General features: G+C 47.9%; 1 protein-coding gene across 8 annotated transcripts in view; it reads left to right on the top strand.

Moving 5' to 3' along the window:
- Nucleotides 1-14,258, top strand: part of LOC311029037 (uncharacterized protein) — a 40,254-nt gene that overhangs the window by 23,680 nt on the left and 2,316 nt on the right. For 3 of the 8 annotated variants that reach the window (XM_084033896.1, XM_084033895.1, XM_084033898.1), the window contains 31 exons: nt 155-265; nt 760-867; nt 1,741-1,851; nt 1,994-2,104; nt 2,189-2,299; nt 2,518-2,628; nt 3,110-3,220; nt 3,942-4,052; nt 4,285-4,392; nt 4,980-5,090; nt 5,276-5,386; nt 6,549-6,659; nt 6,844-6,945; nt 7,115-7,219; nt 7,311-7,424; nt 8,462-8,566; nt 8,643-8,747; nt 8,847-8,954; nt 9,048-9,158; nt 9,252-9,368; nt 9,454-9,564; nt 9,760-9,864; nt 9,966-10,070; nt 10,144-10,248; nt 10,352-10,444; nt 11,209-11,301; nt 11,385-11,489; nt 12,408-12,585; nt 12,857-12,949; nt 13,138-13,230; nt 13,760-13,890. In XM_084033896.1, coding sequence (XP_083890022.1) covers nt 155-265; nt 760-867; nt 1,741-1,851; nt 1,994-2,104; nt 2,189-2,299; nt 2,518-2,628; nt 3,110-3,220; nt 3,942-4,052; nt 4,285-4,392; nt 4,980-5,090; nt 5,276-5,386; nt 6,549-6,659; nt 6,844-6,945; nt 7,115-7,219; nt 7,311-7,424; nt 8,462-8,566; nt 8,643-8,747; nt 8,847-8,954; nt 9,048-9,158; nt 9,252-9,368; nt 9,454-9,564; nt 9,760-9,864; nt 9,966-10,070; nt 10,144-10,248; nt 10,352-10,444; nt 11,209-11,301; nt 11,385-11,489; nt 12,408-12,585; nt 12,857-12,949; nt 13,138-13,230; nt 13,760-13,890 — 3,405 coding nt within the window. Of the gene's footprint in view, nt 1-154; nt 266-759; nt 868-1,740; nt 1,852-1,993; nt 2,105-2,188; nt 2,300-2,517; nt 2,629-3,109; nt 3,221-3,941; nt 4,053-4,284; nt 4,393-4,979; nt 5,091-5,275; nt 5,387-6,548; nt 6,660-6,843; nt 6,946-7,114; nt 7,220-7,310; nt 7,425-8,461; nt 8,567-8,642; nt 8,748-8,846; nt 8,955-9,047; nt 9,159-9,251; nt 9,369-9,453; nt 9,565-9,759; nt 9,865-9,945; nt 10,071-10,143; nt 10,249-10,351; nt 10,445-11,208; nt 11,302-11,384; nt 11,598-12,407; nt 12,586-12,856; nt 12,950-13,137; nt 13,231-13,759; nt 13,891-14,258 lie in introns of those variants that run through there. The other 5 variants (XM_084033897.1, XR_014598839.1, XR_014598840.1 and 2 more) reach the window with 5 other exon arrangements.

Genomic DNA, 14,258 nt, shown 5'->3' with positions numbered 1-14,258 from the left:
CTGGTCTCTAAGATCCGTGTTCTGGTCTCTAAGATCCGTGTTCTGGTCTCTAAGATCCGTGCTGGTCTCTAAGATCCGTGTTCTGGTCTCTAAGATCCGTGTGCTGGTCTCTAAGATCCGTGCTGGTCTCTAAGATCCGTGTTCTGGTCCTCAGGTCCGGTACAAAGAGGAGGGGAAGAAGGAGACGGCCAAGAGCTTGTACTCGCTCCTCCCTGAGACGGCAGACACCCGGTTCGCCAAGCACATGTCAGAGATCCAGAGTCAGGTGAGGACCCTGAACGCCTCATACAGAAGCTCCACAGGTGGACACGCCCATCACCACCTGCATCATAATAAAGGCTAAATCCCGCCCCTTCCTGTCTCCACCACGGGAACTTATTTTGGAGAAAATATGTCTGCTAGTCAACACAATAAAAACATTAAAGTCAAGAGAATGCACTACTGAAATAGAATATACAGTTTGCAGCATTCAAGTTGTACAATTACTGATAATAATTTATATTTGGAATATTTCTACCTGGTTAAGTCAAAGTTGTATTCAAGTATTTTGATCCCAAAGATAGAAATAATTAAATAATTATATCTAATCTGTTTTATTAATTCATTTATTTGTACTAATTTAATGTTTGTGTACATTTCTATACAAAAAAATGTGATCATCATCTCAACACAAACCTGAGTCAGCTTGTATTTATTGTAACTCGAACAGAAACAGATTAAACTGTTAATCAACGTTTCTTTTGTCTTCTTTGTTTCCAGGTGAAGTACAAGAAGGACAAAGAGGATCTGCCCAACACCTTGTTCTCTCTGCTGCCTGAAACTCTGGAGACTCAGTTTGTGAAGGAGATGGCTGAGACGCACAGCGAGGTGGGGAACTGTTATCTGTCTGCATGAAGTAAATGTGGGATCACACCTGGAATGTTGGGGAACAGAGACGTCAGAGAGACTCGGTCAGACTCTCAGACACGTTAACACACTGCAGATAAACAGACCACGCTGTCTATTCTGGTCCTGTTATCAGAAACTCCTTCTCCTCCTCCTCCTCCTCTTGTGCTGCCTCAACAGGGCTTTAGCAGGGCTGGTACGGGTGCTGGAAAACACTTAGTTTAATGTGGTGTTTTCAAGGTTTGTGCTTGGATGTAGAATAAAGGTCTTGAAATGTGTGTTGTATGTGATGACATCTATGATAGAACAGAGAAAAGAAGATCTCCATATCTGAGGGACTGAAAACAGCATTTCCTGACATTTCTTTATGAAAAATGACTTTTGATGATGAACAGATGATGAAAATAGTTGGTGATTATATTTCTGTGGATCTGTTAGTGGAATTAGTTTTCCTTTCATTTGTGGTCCTTCTGTAAAAAGCTGTCTCCAAACATCATGTTGGTTGTTTAGAGGACAATAACATCTCATTTAATGTGATGAACAAGTGACATCATAAGTAGACTGAATACTGACCATTGGATTGATACAAATATGGAGTTTACCACAGCTGGAAGGTGCTGGAAAAGCATGGAAATGCACCTGGAAATGCTTGGAAAGTGCTTGAATTTGACTTTGGTAAAGGTGGAGGAACCCTGTGTTTATCCTCAGCTCTGTTTCTGTGAATCAAAAACAGTCCAAATGTTTAGTCTTTTCAATGCAAATGAAGGTTTTACGATTAAAGGATTCCAGTCCCTCGGGTTGTTCTCACCTGGTTCTCACCTGGTTCTCACCTGGTTCTCACCTGGTTCTCTGCAGGTCAGGTACAAGGAAGCAGGGAAGCAGGAGGCCAGCAGCTCTCTGTTCCACCGCCTGCCTGAAACTCTGGAGACGCGGCGCGTTAAAGAGGTGACCGAGCTGCAGAGCGAGGTATCCATCATTCTATATTATAGATATATATATATTATTCACATGGACACACAAGTGATCATGTGACTGAAATGTTCAGCAGACAAACAACAGAATATAAGACATAAAGATATCTATTATATTTCATTATTCCATCCTTCAGAACAAGTACAAGCAGAGCGGGAGGAAGTCCATGGCGTCCAGTCTCTACGCTCAGCTGCCTCAGACGGCCGAGACGCAGCTCGCCGCCAAGCTGTCCGACTTGCAGAGCGAGGTTGGAAAGACAACACCCCGACATTAAACACGAGCTCCGCATGAAGATCCTTCCCTTGTGGTGACGTTGTGTGTCTCCTCTCAGAGTAAATACAAGGAGGACGGGATCAGGAGTCTCTCTCAGAGTTTCTACTCCCAGCTGCCGGAAACGTCTGAAACTCAGCTCGCTAAGAGTCTCTCTGAGCTGCAGAGCGAGGTGAGACGCTGAAGAGATCAATCATAATGTTAAAGCAGAGCACACACAGACATTTGTAATTCTAGCAGTGAAAATGGGCCCCGCCCCTTTCAGCGTAAAAATAATGCTTTGATCCCGTTGGATTTGTTCCCTGAATGTGTTTCTTTTTGGTCACCTGACGACCAACCAAACGTGTCTTATTGTGGTGGGAACGGCGGCTAACGGCGATGTGTCTGCAGGCCAGGTACAAGGAGGCGAGCAGGAAGGAGGCGAGCAGCTGTCTGTACAACCAGCTAGCTGTAACCATGGCGACGCTGCACGCTAAAGAGGCCACGGAGCTGCAGAGTCAGGTACTCTGTCATGAGTCATCGTGGTTTCAGTGTCTCTCTCATACGGCGGCGTGTTAGGGCCGATGGAGGTAAAGAAAAATAATAATTTATTTTCAAGATTAAACGTTGTATATTTACGATATTTCCTGATATATTAGTGGTACATTTCTGAGAAAAAAATCACAAATTTATGAGAAAAAAACTGGAATATTCTCTGAGATTATGAAACACTTGAGGATTAATCTGATAAAACAGTCGGTGATCTGTTGGCGATGTTACTATCAACGTTCTTTTTTTCTCGTATGACTTTAATCTTTAAAATGTGTTAGTTGAGTAAAAACATCCTGGTCTGGATTAAAATGACTATGAAACTAAAGCACTCGACTCGACACAAACGGCGGTCTCCTGGGTGAAAGTCCTGTGTGGTCTGGCCCGGGTCCTGCTCCCCTACGTGGACCTCCGGGACCCTTAGAGACGGTTGTGGTGTCTCTGTGGTCTCCAGGTGAAGTACCAGGAGGACGGGCGGAGGCAGCGGAGCAGCAACCTGTACTCGGCTCTGCCCGAGACGGAGGAGATGAAGCTCGCTAAAGCTGCCATGGAGCTGCAGAGTGAGGTGAGGTTACCACTGTAAAAAACACTCTTATTTTACTCATCGTTTCAGCTGTTACTGTGGAACAAGTACGAATACCACACTGTAAAAAACACTCTTATTCCACTCATCGTTTCAGCTGTTACTGTGGAACAAGTACGAATACCACACTGTAAAAAACACTCTTATTTTACTCATCGTTTCAGCTGTTACTGTGGTACAAGTACTAATACCACACTGTAAAAAACACTCTTATTCCACTCATTGTTTCAGCTGTTACTGTGGAACAAGTACGAATACCACACTGTAAAAAACACTCTTATTTTACTCATCGTTTCATCTGTTACTGTGGTACAAGTACTAATACCACACTGTAAAAAACACTCTTATTTCACTCATCGTTTGAGCTTCACTTTCACATTGTCCTCTGTTAATTGTTGGAAACATCTTGCATCTGTACTTTACTTGAGTATTTACATTTACTTTACTCTCTACGTTTTAAAACAAATATACATTCTACTCACATTTCCCAACAGACTTGTTGTTTAGTTTTAATGCATTTGAGGGGAATTATGATCATTATTTTTGTTATTAATACAACAAGAGATTCAGTTAGTCTTGTGAGGAAACAGCCAGTAGAAATATCCTTCATAGTGATACTTTTACTTTGATGTCAGAGCCTGTCCTTTTTCACTGTGACTTGAGTAAAGTAGTAGAATCAGCTTGTTGTCGGCTTGTGCTGCAGAATAAATACAAGCAGAAAGGCAGACTGGAGATCAGCAGCAGCGTTTTCCACCAGATGTCAGAGACCAAAGAGACGGAGTTCATGAAGCAGATCTCTGAACTTCAGAGCCAGGTGAGTCGCATTATTCCTCCACATTCACAATGGACATGATAGTACGGCCGTATGGGTTAAATAATAATAAAATAATTCATAATAATCACAGAAAAAACTCTGGAATTAGGAGATTAATGTCGTTCATTTATGGGATATATTTGATATTTTTCTTTTACCCACAATGGGCCTTATACACGGCCATTAAATGAAATATGTTTCCAAAAATAAGAAATATTGTTTGTGTCATTAGACGAAGTACAAGAAGGACAAAGAGGATCTGCCCAACACCTTGTTCTCTCTGCTGCCTGAAACTCTGGAGACTCAGTTTGTGAAGGAGATGGCTGAGACGCACAGCGAGGTGGGAAACACCACATTAATCCTTCAGATTAAGAGATTCTTAATTCATGGATCCAAACACAAACCTTTGTTTTATTAGCCACTTCATGTTTTCACCTCATAAAGTGTCTTACATCTGTAGATCATGTTTAACAGACACTGAGCATCATTTATCCTCCGTAACTTGTGTTAAACCACAGCAACATAAAACATCTGAGCATCATTTATCCTCCGTAACTTGTGTTAAACCGCAGCAACATAAAACATCTGAGCATCATTTATCCTCCGTAACTTGTGTTAAACCACAGCAACATAAAACACTGAGCATCATTTATCCTCCGTAACTTGTGTTAAACCACAGAAACATAAAACATCTGTCTGCGTCTCACAACTCTCCCTCCCTATGAGGCGTTCAGGTTTCTACGTAAATCGCCACGCATGGACGGCCACAGCAGGAACAAACACAAAATTATGTTAATTAGTGGAGACAGATGTTCGGGAAATGGAATGTGAAGAACACAACATATTTATACTATTATTTTAGAAACTTAAAGTAAATAAAACAACTTGAAAGTGATTTTTTCCGATGTCGTGGTTTTCTGCTCTCAGAGTAAATACAAGGAGGCGGGGAAGAAGGAGCTGGTCAACTGTCTGTACTCGCTGCTGCCCGAGACCAAAGACACTCAACACGCCAGGGAGCAGAGTCAGCTGCACAGCGAGGTACCACACACACCCACGGTCAGCGAACGCATCATCACCTCACATGCTGTGTTTCCTTTCAGGGCGGAAAAACGGATTTAAAAACATCCAAAAACATAAAATAAAAACTTTTCAGAAATTACACAGCAGCACTTGGTGTATTTTTTGATATTTTGCGCTGTAAGAAGTTGTGTGTTGTGTTGCAGAAAGCGTACCGGGAGGAGGGTAAGAAGGACGCCGTCTGCAGCCTGTACGCCCAGATGCCCCAAACCATCGAGACGGCCTTCGCCAAACAGCTGATCCAGACTCATAGTGACGTGAGTGTGTTCTGTTGTAAACGTCACAGGTTGGATTATAATCCTTAGAGCTGAAAACAGGAGGTTTTTAACTCCTTTTAACCCGACAGACCCAGGACTCAGGACAGGAGTGTGTAGGAGTGTGTTAGTGTGTGTTAGTGTCATTTTATCTGCTGAGGCGTGAACACAGAGCAGCTGTGTTGTTCCCCTTCGCCGGAGGACACAGACACTGACCTACTGTCCCCCCAACACACACACACACACACACACACACACACACACACACACACACACACACACACGCTACTATACAACTAAACAACGTACACAAAGAAAAAGAACCAACTGGAATACAAACTATAATAATAATAGGTAATAATTACATACATTCATATATACAAACTATAATAATAAAAATATTCTGACCTGCTGGATTTAGCTGCTTAGTTTATTTATTTATTTATTTATTCACCCTTCAATACATGAATATAAACGTCTGCTCTGATTAAAATGGGGAGGCGTGGCGTGAGGAAACGAAAGGTCGGGGCAACAAACTGGGGCAGAGGCTGCTGGCCGAGCAATGTGACGCTAACTGGAGCGTAAAACGTAGACCAGCAGACCAAACCCTCAATGAAACTGATCCCAGACCCGCTGGCTGAACCTACTGTAGCCATCACGTCTGTGTTACCAAAGCTTTTATTTTGAAAAACAACCTCCCAAACCCCTTCAGCTGCAAATCTATCTGTCATCACATCCAGGGTTGGTGCGGGTGCTGGAAATCCTTGAAAACACTTGAATTTTAGTGTGGTGTTGGGAAAAGGTGTTGTTATTATGAGTAAACATAGTGACTTCTATGAAGTGAATCATGCTATTGGCTGATCTGGAGTCAGCCTTGAACTTCACATGTTGTTTGATAAGAGCCTTCTTGTTTGACTGAACGTGGTTTTTATCCACATTGTGTCTGATAAACATCCTCTCTGATGCCTGATGGAGGTCCACGAACCACTGCGTCCTCAGAAAATAATAATAACTATGAAATAAACTACAGGTTTGTTCTGTCAGATATGCATGTGTGCGTCATGCTGTGAACTCCTCGTCTTCACACTTGGATGCTGTTATTCTTAGCCCATCAGATGTGTGTTCATCTCTACTGTTGTGTTCTCTCCTCTCCGTCCGCCTGCAGAAGTTCTACAAGGAGAAGTTCAACCGTGAGAAGGGGAAGTCCAGCTACAGCAACATGAAGACGCTGCCGGAGGTGGAGCACGCCATGGAGGTCACCAGGAACCAGAGCGACGTAAATACGCACCGTTCACATTCTCCCCATTCATGTTCAGAGACTTTCCTGAAAATCCTGCAGAACCAAGCTAATGTTTAAAGGTTTACACGCTCTAGAAGTTGTAAGAAACCGCGGCGGTCGCTCCCTTTGCGTGAGTAGCGGTGGTCCGGGCTCCTTGGTCACGCCTCTCTGCTGGTCTCAGGTCAGCTACAGGAAAGGAAAGGAGGAGCTGCATCACTACAACTCTGTGGCAGACAGACCCGACATCATCAACGCCACCAACGCCGCCAGGCTGGCCAGCGACGTGAGTCTCCGTGTGAACACGCCGCCGTCCAACAGTCGTCTCCATGACAACCCTCCCATCCACCAGCTGACTGTGTGTGTGTGTGTGTGTGTGTGTGTGTGTGTGTGTGTGTGTGTGTGTGTGTGTGTGTGTGTGTGTGTGTGTGTGTGCGTGTGTGAGACATCCACAGGTCGCCTATAAGAGTAACACCAAGCAGCCGGTTCACAGCGACGTCTCTCTGTTGGCCAGGACCGACATCCAGCACGCCAAGGAGGTCTCCAAACTGGCCAGCCAGGTAACACACACACACACACACACGGTCTACCCAGCATGCATGGGGGCACCATCAGCACAGTTACAGTGTGTGTGTGTGTTGACCTCTGCAGGTGAAGTACAAGGAGAACTTCGACAGGACCTTAAAGGGCCAGAGGCCTCGCTACAACCCACTGGACTGCGTCTCCTTCAGACACACCCAGGCTGCCGGCGCTCTGGCCAGTCAGGTGGGTCCAAGTCCACCTGGACCCAGGTCTGGCCGTCTGAACAGAGCCGTTTTAATTAGACCGGATGTATATGTGTGTGTGTGTGTGTGTGTGTGTGTGCACACTTCAACAGAACTCAGAATTATTAGATTTGTTTCAACCGAAGATGGTTTTACTTCCTTTTTTCCTCTTTTTTTCAACCATCGAGATAAACACGGGGAACAAACTGTGTGTGTGTGTGTGTGTGTGTGTGTGTGTGTGTGTGTGTGTGTGTCTCATTCACTTTGACTCACGCTCTAAAATTCACTGTCGTGTGGGCGTAACCATGGCAACCTTTTTGTAAGGCAAATGAAGAGGGATCGTAGGATGAGAGCTGCAGAAGTTGAAGAGGTTACACTCACACACACACACACACACACACACACACATTTATACCAACACACACACACACACATTTATACCAACACACACACACAGCCCCTCTTGTTGCCCACACAGCCTCAAAAAAGAGCGTTCCACTCAACAACGTTGCGTAACAGCCTGTTGTGTTGAACGCTGCTCGGTGTTCAGGAACGCTGCACGTTCACTCAGAGAGAGAGAGAGAGAGAGAGACTCTCAGCATCCTGATGATCAGCAGCTTGTCTGTTAGAGAGAGAACTTGGCTGGTGTGTGTTTTGGCAGTGAGTGTGTGTGACGTTGTGAAGCTCTGCAGGCAGAAAGTGTTATTTTGAGTTCGGGAGCTGCTGTCGGTTTGATCCCTCCCCGTCTCCCACTGGCCTTGAACCTGACACTGAACCCTGGAGTTTAAAGGTGGTACAGGACGGAGGGCTCATCATGTGATCGTGTTTCCTGTCCTCAGAGACCTCTTTGTCTGTACTTGGAGGGTCCTGTATGTGAAGGAGTGCTGCGTTCAACCAGACCGAGGTGTCGTGGTTTCCAGTCGTGCATTAACTAGATTACAGAAACACTTTGAGTGACTAACAAGGATGTGCAACCTTTAAACACCAGACTGAGTGACGCAGACTTCCTGTGTGATTGAACTGGTTCCTGTCCTCCAGGTGAAGTACAAGACCAACCAGAACCAGAGACCAGAAGGGTCCTCGGACCTGCCCAACCTCCTGCAGCTGGAGCACCTGCTGCACGCCAGCAAGCTGCAGAGCAACGTAGGCCACCGCTCGCTGCTGCACAACGCCATCACGGTCCTCACAGGGGTGGAGCTAACCGTGTGTGTGTGTTCAGGCGGAGTATAAGAGGAAGTACGAGCAGACCAAGGCTCAGTACCACACAGCTGTGGAGACGGCTGAACAGCGCCACCACAAGGAGAACGCCGTGCTGCACAGCCAGGTGACTGATTCTTCCTTCCATCCCCTTCTTCCTCTTCCTCTTCCTCTTCCTGTCAGTCAGCAGGTGAACCAGTGTGTGTGTGTGTGTGTGTGTGTACAGGTGAGGTACAGGGAGGAGTATGAGAGGAGTAGAGGTCGTTCTCAGATGGAGTTTGGAGACACTCAGATGTACAAAGTGTCTAAAGAAGCTCAGAGGATGCAAAGCGAGGTGAAATACTGATATTACTGATACTATACACTGATATTATATACTAATATCATATGCTACTATTACCGATATACTAATATCACGTCTCCTCAGAGAGAGTATCGGAGGGACTACGAGGAGACGGTGAAGGGGAGAGCCTTGGTGGACGTAGACCAGACCCCTGGATACCTGACAGCCTGCCACGCCAGCAGCCTGCTGAGTGAGGTAGCACACACACACACACACACACACACACACACACACACACACACACACACACAGTTGGGACCAGTACCAATTCTTCCTCTCTGCGTGTAGAAGGCGTACAGGAAGGACCTGGAGCAGGAAGTAAAGGGGCGGGGCTTATCCGGCATCGGGCTGGAGGAAACACCCGAGCTGCTGAGGGTTAAAAGAGCCAATCAGATCCTGAACCAGGTAAAAACACATCGCAGGAACACACACACACACACACACACTGAAGGCGATGACGCTGACCTGTTGGTGGCGTGTTCGGCTGCAGAAGGAGTACCGCAGGGATCTAGAGCGGGAGATTGTGGGTAAAGGCATGGAGGTGAGCGCCGACGTCCTGGAGATACAACGAGCCAAGAGAGCCTCGGAGATCCAGAGCCAGGTAACGCTTATATACTGTATATATCATGTCATATATATATACACACATTTTGAGCTTCCATAGACTTACCGATTAGGAATGAATGTGTCTGGAGAATTATATTATACAAATGCTCAAGTTTAGATGCTTTTATAATGTGTGTGTGTGTGTGTGTGTGTGTGTGTGTGTGTGTGTGTGTGTGTGTGTGTGTCACAGAGGTCCTACAAGCAGACGGATCAGCTCAGAGAGAACTCCTACGGGACGGTGACGGACACACCTGAGCTGCTGCACGCCTCCTACCTCAAAGACGTCTACAGCCAGGTGTGTGTCCCTCTGTGTGTGTTGTTGTCTCTGCTACATGGTGAGGACCGCTGCAGGTCGTTGACCTTGTTGTTGTGAAAGTGTGCCGTGTGTCCGTGTAGAAGAAGTACAAGGACGAGGCGGAGCGTCTGAAGGGACGCTACAGTCTGCTGTCAGAAACCCCGGAGATGGAGCGAGTCCGAGCCAACCAGAGAAACATCAGCTCTGTGAGTCTCATCCATCTCACCCAGCTTTAAATGGCCTCTCCTGTTTCTAACGCGGCTCTCTGCCGCCCCCTAGCTGCGTTACTGCTGGGACTCCAAGCTGATGAGAGGCCTGACGTCTTCGGCCACAGAGACGCCGGAGATCGTCCTCGCCAGAGAGAACGCCAAGAGGATCAGTGACGTACGTCCACATCGATGCTCACGCAACACAAACAAATAGTGGGGTTTCAATCACAGAGTGGTTAACAGCCCGCTGTGTGTGTGGTGATCCCTGCTCCGCTCAGGTCCAGTACAGAGAGGAAGTGGGTCGAGGCACCGCCGTCACGGACACGCCGGAGATGGAGCGAGTCCGACGCAACCAGGAGAACATCAGCTCGGTGACGACACACACACACACACACACACACACACACACACACACACATTATATCTGTGTGAGATGGTGGGTGGTGTTATGAGGGCGTGATGTTGGCGCGTCTGTGGACCAGAAGCAGCTCAGTGAATGAACAGATAAATGAGCATCGAGTGTGTGTGTGTGTGTGTGTGAAGTAGGACCATTTTCTCATAGACTTCTATACAACCAGAGAGGAGTCGCCCCCTGGTGGCCAGCAGAGAGAAGTAGGACCATTTTCTCATAGACTTCTATACAACCAGAGAGGAGTCGCCCCCTGGTGGCCAGCAGAGAGAAGTAGGACCATTCTCTCATAGACTTCTATACAAGCAGAGGAGTCGCCCCCTGGTGGCCAGCAGAGAGAAGTAGGACCATTTTCTCATAGACTTCTATACAACCAGAGAGGAGTCGCCCCCTGGTGGCCAGCAGAGAGAAGTAGGACCATTTTCTCATAGACTTCTATACAACCAGAGAGGAGTCGCCCCCTGGTGGCCAGCAGAGAGAAGTAGGACCATTTTCTCATAGACTTCTATACAACCAGAGAGGAGTCGCCCCCTGGTGGCCAGCAGAGAGAATGCAGCTTTAAGGCCCTTCAGGTTGCCTCCTGATTGTTTCTCTTTGGATCTCTAATGAGTGAATGGCATTGTCTGTGTGTGTTTGTGTGTGAATGTACGATCACCTTATCTTGACACGGCGACTAAACGTGATGTCATCATGATGTCATCATACTGTTTCCTGTCGTCCCACCAGGTTAAGTACAAGCAGAGTGCCGTGAAGGCCTCCAGTGTCGGAGTGACGCCGGAACTGGAGAGAGTCAAACAGAACCAGGAGAACATCAGCTCGGCAAGACACAAACACACACACACGCACGAGCGAATGCACAGGTGCTGACTCTCACCTGTGACATCACGTGTGCTTGTGAACAGGTGAGGTACCAGCGCGGGCTGCAGGAGGTGAGGGGACGCAGCTGCACCGAGCTGGACACCCCCGAGTACAGGCGCGTCCGGAGGTCGCAGGACTCCGTCTCCATGGTAGCCGCCGCCTGGTTGCCATGGCTCCCGCCTGGTTGCCGTGGGAGGAGCTAACACGAGTGACGTGGGATCGACGCACCGCTACTAATGGAGCATGGAGACAGAGCTGTGTGTGTGTTTGTGGGGTTACCGGAGGTCCTCTGGTCCTCTTATTCACCTTTATGTGGACTCGGTCTCACGGGTCCCTTTACGGGTCTGGGACACGTTCTCAGACCCGTGAAGGACCTCTGGTTCCTCACTTCAAGTCTGCGTCGCACTTCACTGAACCCCTTAACCTTGTGGAGGGTTAGGGGTTCAGTGGTGCATTCTGGGTTCACTTGTCATGAGTCGTGATCCAGCTCTTTCTTGTTGTCTGCATCCGGTTGCTAGGCGACGGGAGCGGCAGAGCATGGGGGGGGGGGGGGGGGGGGGCTTGGTTCGGTCTTCAAAAGAAGATGTAGGACGGCGATGATGTAGGAGGCTTCAACACTTGTTTTAGCCAATCAGGAGCTGCGGGTGAGGAGCTGCGTCCTGATTGGCTAAATGAAGACGCTAACTGAAAACGAGGTTGCATCGGGCTGGATTACGATGCGTTCAGGCTCTATCCCGTAACTAGAGGACTGAAGTGGACCAGAACCAGAACTGGGTCCCTCGTCTGTCTGCATGGACACGTGTGTGTGTGTGTGTGTGTGTGTGTAATAAAACATTTTAACAAGCGTTTCCCTGCGTGTTTTTATTTGTTCACTGACCAAAATGCACTCTGACCTGTGTGTGTGTGTGTGTGTGTGTGTGTGTGTGTGTGTGTGTGTGTGTGTGTGTGAGTGTGTGTGTGTGTGTGTGTGTGTGTGTGTGTGTGTGTGTGACTGTGTGTATGACTGTGTGTATTATTGATACATCTCACCAACAAGTGTGCGTTGTGGGTTTGATTCCCTCCGACAGGCCAAGTACCACGAGGACTTTGAGCGAGCGCGTGGCCGAGGCTGTGCTCCGGGATTGGACGAGCCCAGCATGGAGCGCTACCAGAGAGCCAATCAGATGATAGGAGAGGCGGGATACAGCAAAGGGATGCACCCCCAGGTGATGGAGATGGACAGACGGCCGGGAGGCATCATCGTAGGTCAGTGACCTCCGTCTGCTGGGAATGAATAACCTCTAACCTACGTGTCATCACAGCGCCGACGCCTTCAAGCTGTCTTATCTGTTTCTGAATTCCCTCCTTGTCTTTTCAGGACAGAACCCAGCCTCGGGGGTTTTGTCTGAACTCACTTCTGTAACTGATTTATTGATATTTGCTCAGGCGATCTCTGGACAGGAAGTGATGAACAGGAAGTGGCGTTTGAGTTGTAGACAGGCGTAAACATAACCGTGGCTTTCCCTCCTCTCTGAAGACCTGAAGGTGTGGAGGGCGGACCCCGGCTCCATCTTTGACTTTGACCCGCTAGAGGACGACATCCAGTCCAGGAGCCTCCGCAGGATGTCCGGTAGATCACCTGACTCGCCTCTTAATGCTAGGATAGAGGATTTTTCTTAGGTTGTCCTTTTGAAGCTGATATTTCTCTCCGAGTCCTCTCTCTCTCCGTCAGCTCACTTTTCTGTCTTCCTCTCCTTGTTGTCCTATGCTGTGACTGTTTCTTCCTCGTGTCGCCCCCTGCTGGCGGCTTCCTGTTAGAGCGGCAGCAGTCTCTCCCCCACAGCCAGGCTCAGTCCGTCAGCTCGCTGACCTCTGACCTCTGGGACCGCAGCAGCAGCGCCGGAACTCCCGGTACCTTTGTGTTCACTTGTGTTTCTCACGTAGACGCAGCGTCACGGCAACGAGGGCACCCACGCGTGTGTGTGTGTGTGTGTGTGTGTGCGTGTGCGTGTGTGTGTGTGTGTGCGTGCGTGTGCGTGTGTGTGTGTGTTTCCACCAATGAAACTAAACCCACCGTCTTCTTTCAGGTTGTTTGAATCACTTCTCTAATGTTCTCACGTGGTCTCCAGGGTTCGTACGGGTGCTGGAAATCCTTGAAAACACTTGAATGTTAATGTGGTGTTTTCAAGGTTTGATAAGTGCTTGGATTTAGACTAAAGGTCTTGAAATGTGTGTTCTATGTGATGACATCTATGATAGAACAGAGAAAAGAAGATCTCCATATTTGAGGGACTGAAAACAGCATTTTCTGACATTTCTGCATGAAAAATGACTTTTGCACCTGGAAATGCTTGGAAAGTGCTTGAGTTTGACTGTGTAGGATGTAACAGTGTCTCAGCAAACAGACGGACTCATGTCTCTCTGTCTGTCTCTCGTCCAGCGCCGGTCCTGCCTGGAGCGTACCATCAGGGCGTCCACATGCAGCCGCAGCAGCAGTATCACGGCTACATGCACCAGACCAGCATGTCCTCCGTCAGATCTGTCACCTCCCCGCCGCACTCAGCCACCATGGTACGTTCCACCTCACCCAGATAGTAGCTCACATTAGTCCAGAGACCAGACCAGACTATGTGGAGGAACCAGAGACTGTCTGTGGTCCCCCAGAGGTCTAGATAGTAGCTCACATGAGTCCAGAGACCAGACCAGACTATGTGGAGGAACCAGAGACTGTCTGTGGTCCCCCAGAGGTCTAGATAGTAGCTCACATTAGTCCAGAGACCAGACCAGACTATGTGGAGGAACCAGAGACTGTCTGTGGTCCCCCAGAGGTCTAGATAGTAGCTCACATGAGTCCAGAGACCAGACCAGACTATGTGAGGAACCAGAGACTGTCTGTGGTCCCCCAGAGGTCTAGATAGTAGCTCACATTAGTCCAGAGA

This window comes from Eutrigla gurnardus, assembly GCF_963514095.1.
Source record: "Eutrigla gurnardus genome assembly, chromosome: 18".
In the NCBI taxonomy this organism is placed as follows: domain Eukaryota; kingdom Metazoa; phylum Chordata; class Actinopteri; order Perciformes; family Triglidae; genus Eutrigla; species Eutrigla gurnardus.
This window is presented reverse-complemented; position numbering and strand designations above follow the sequence as displayed.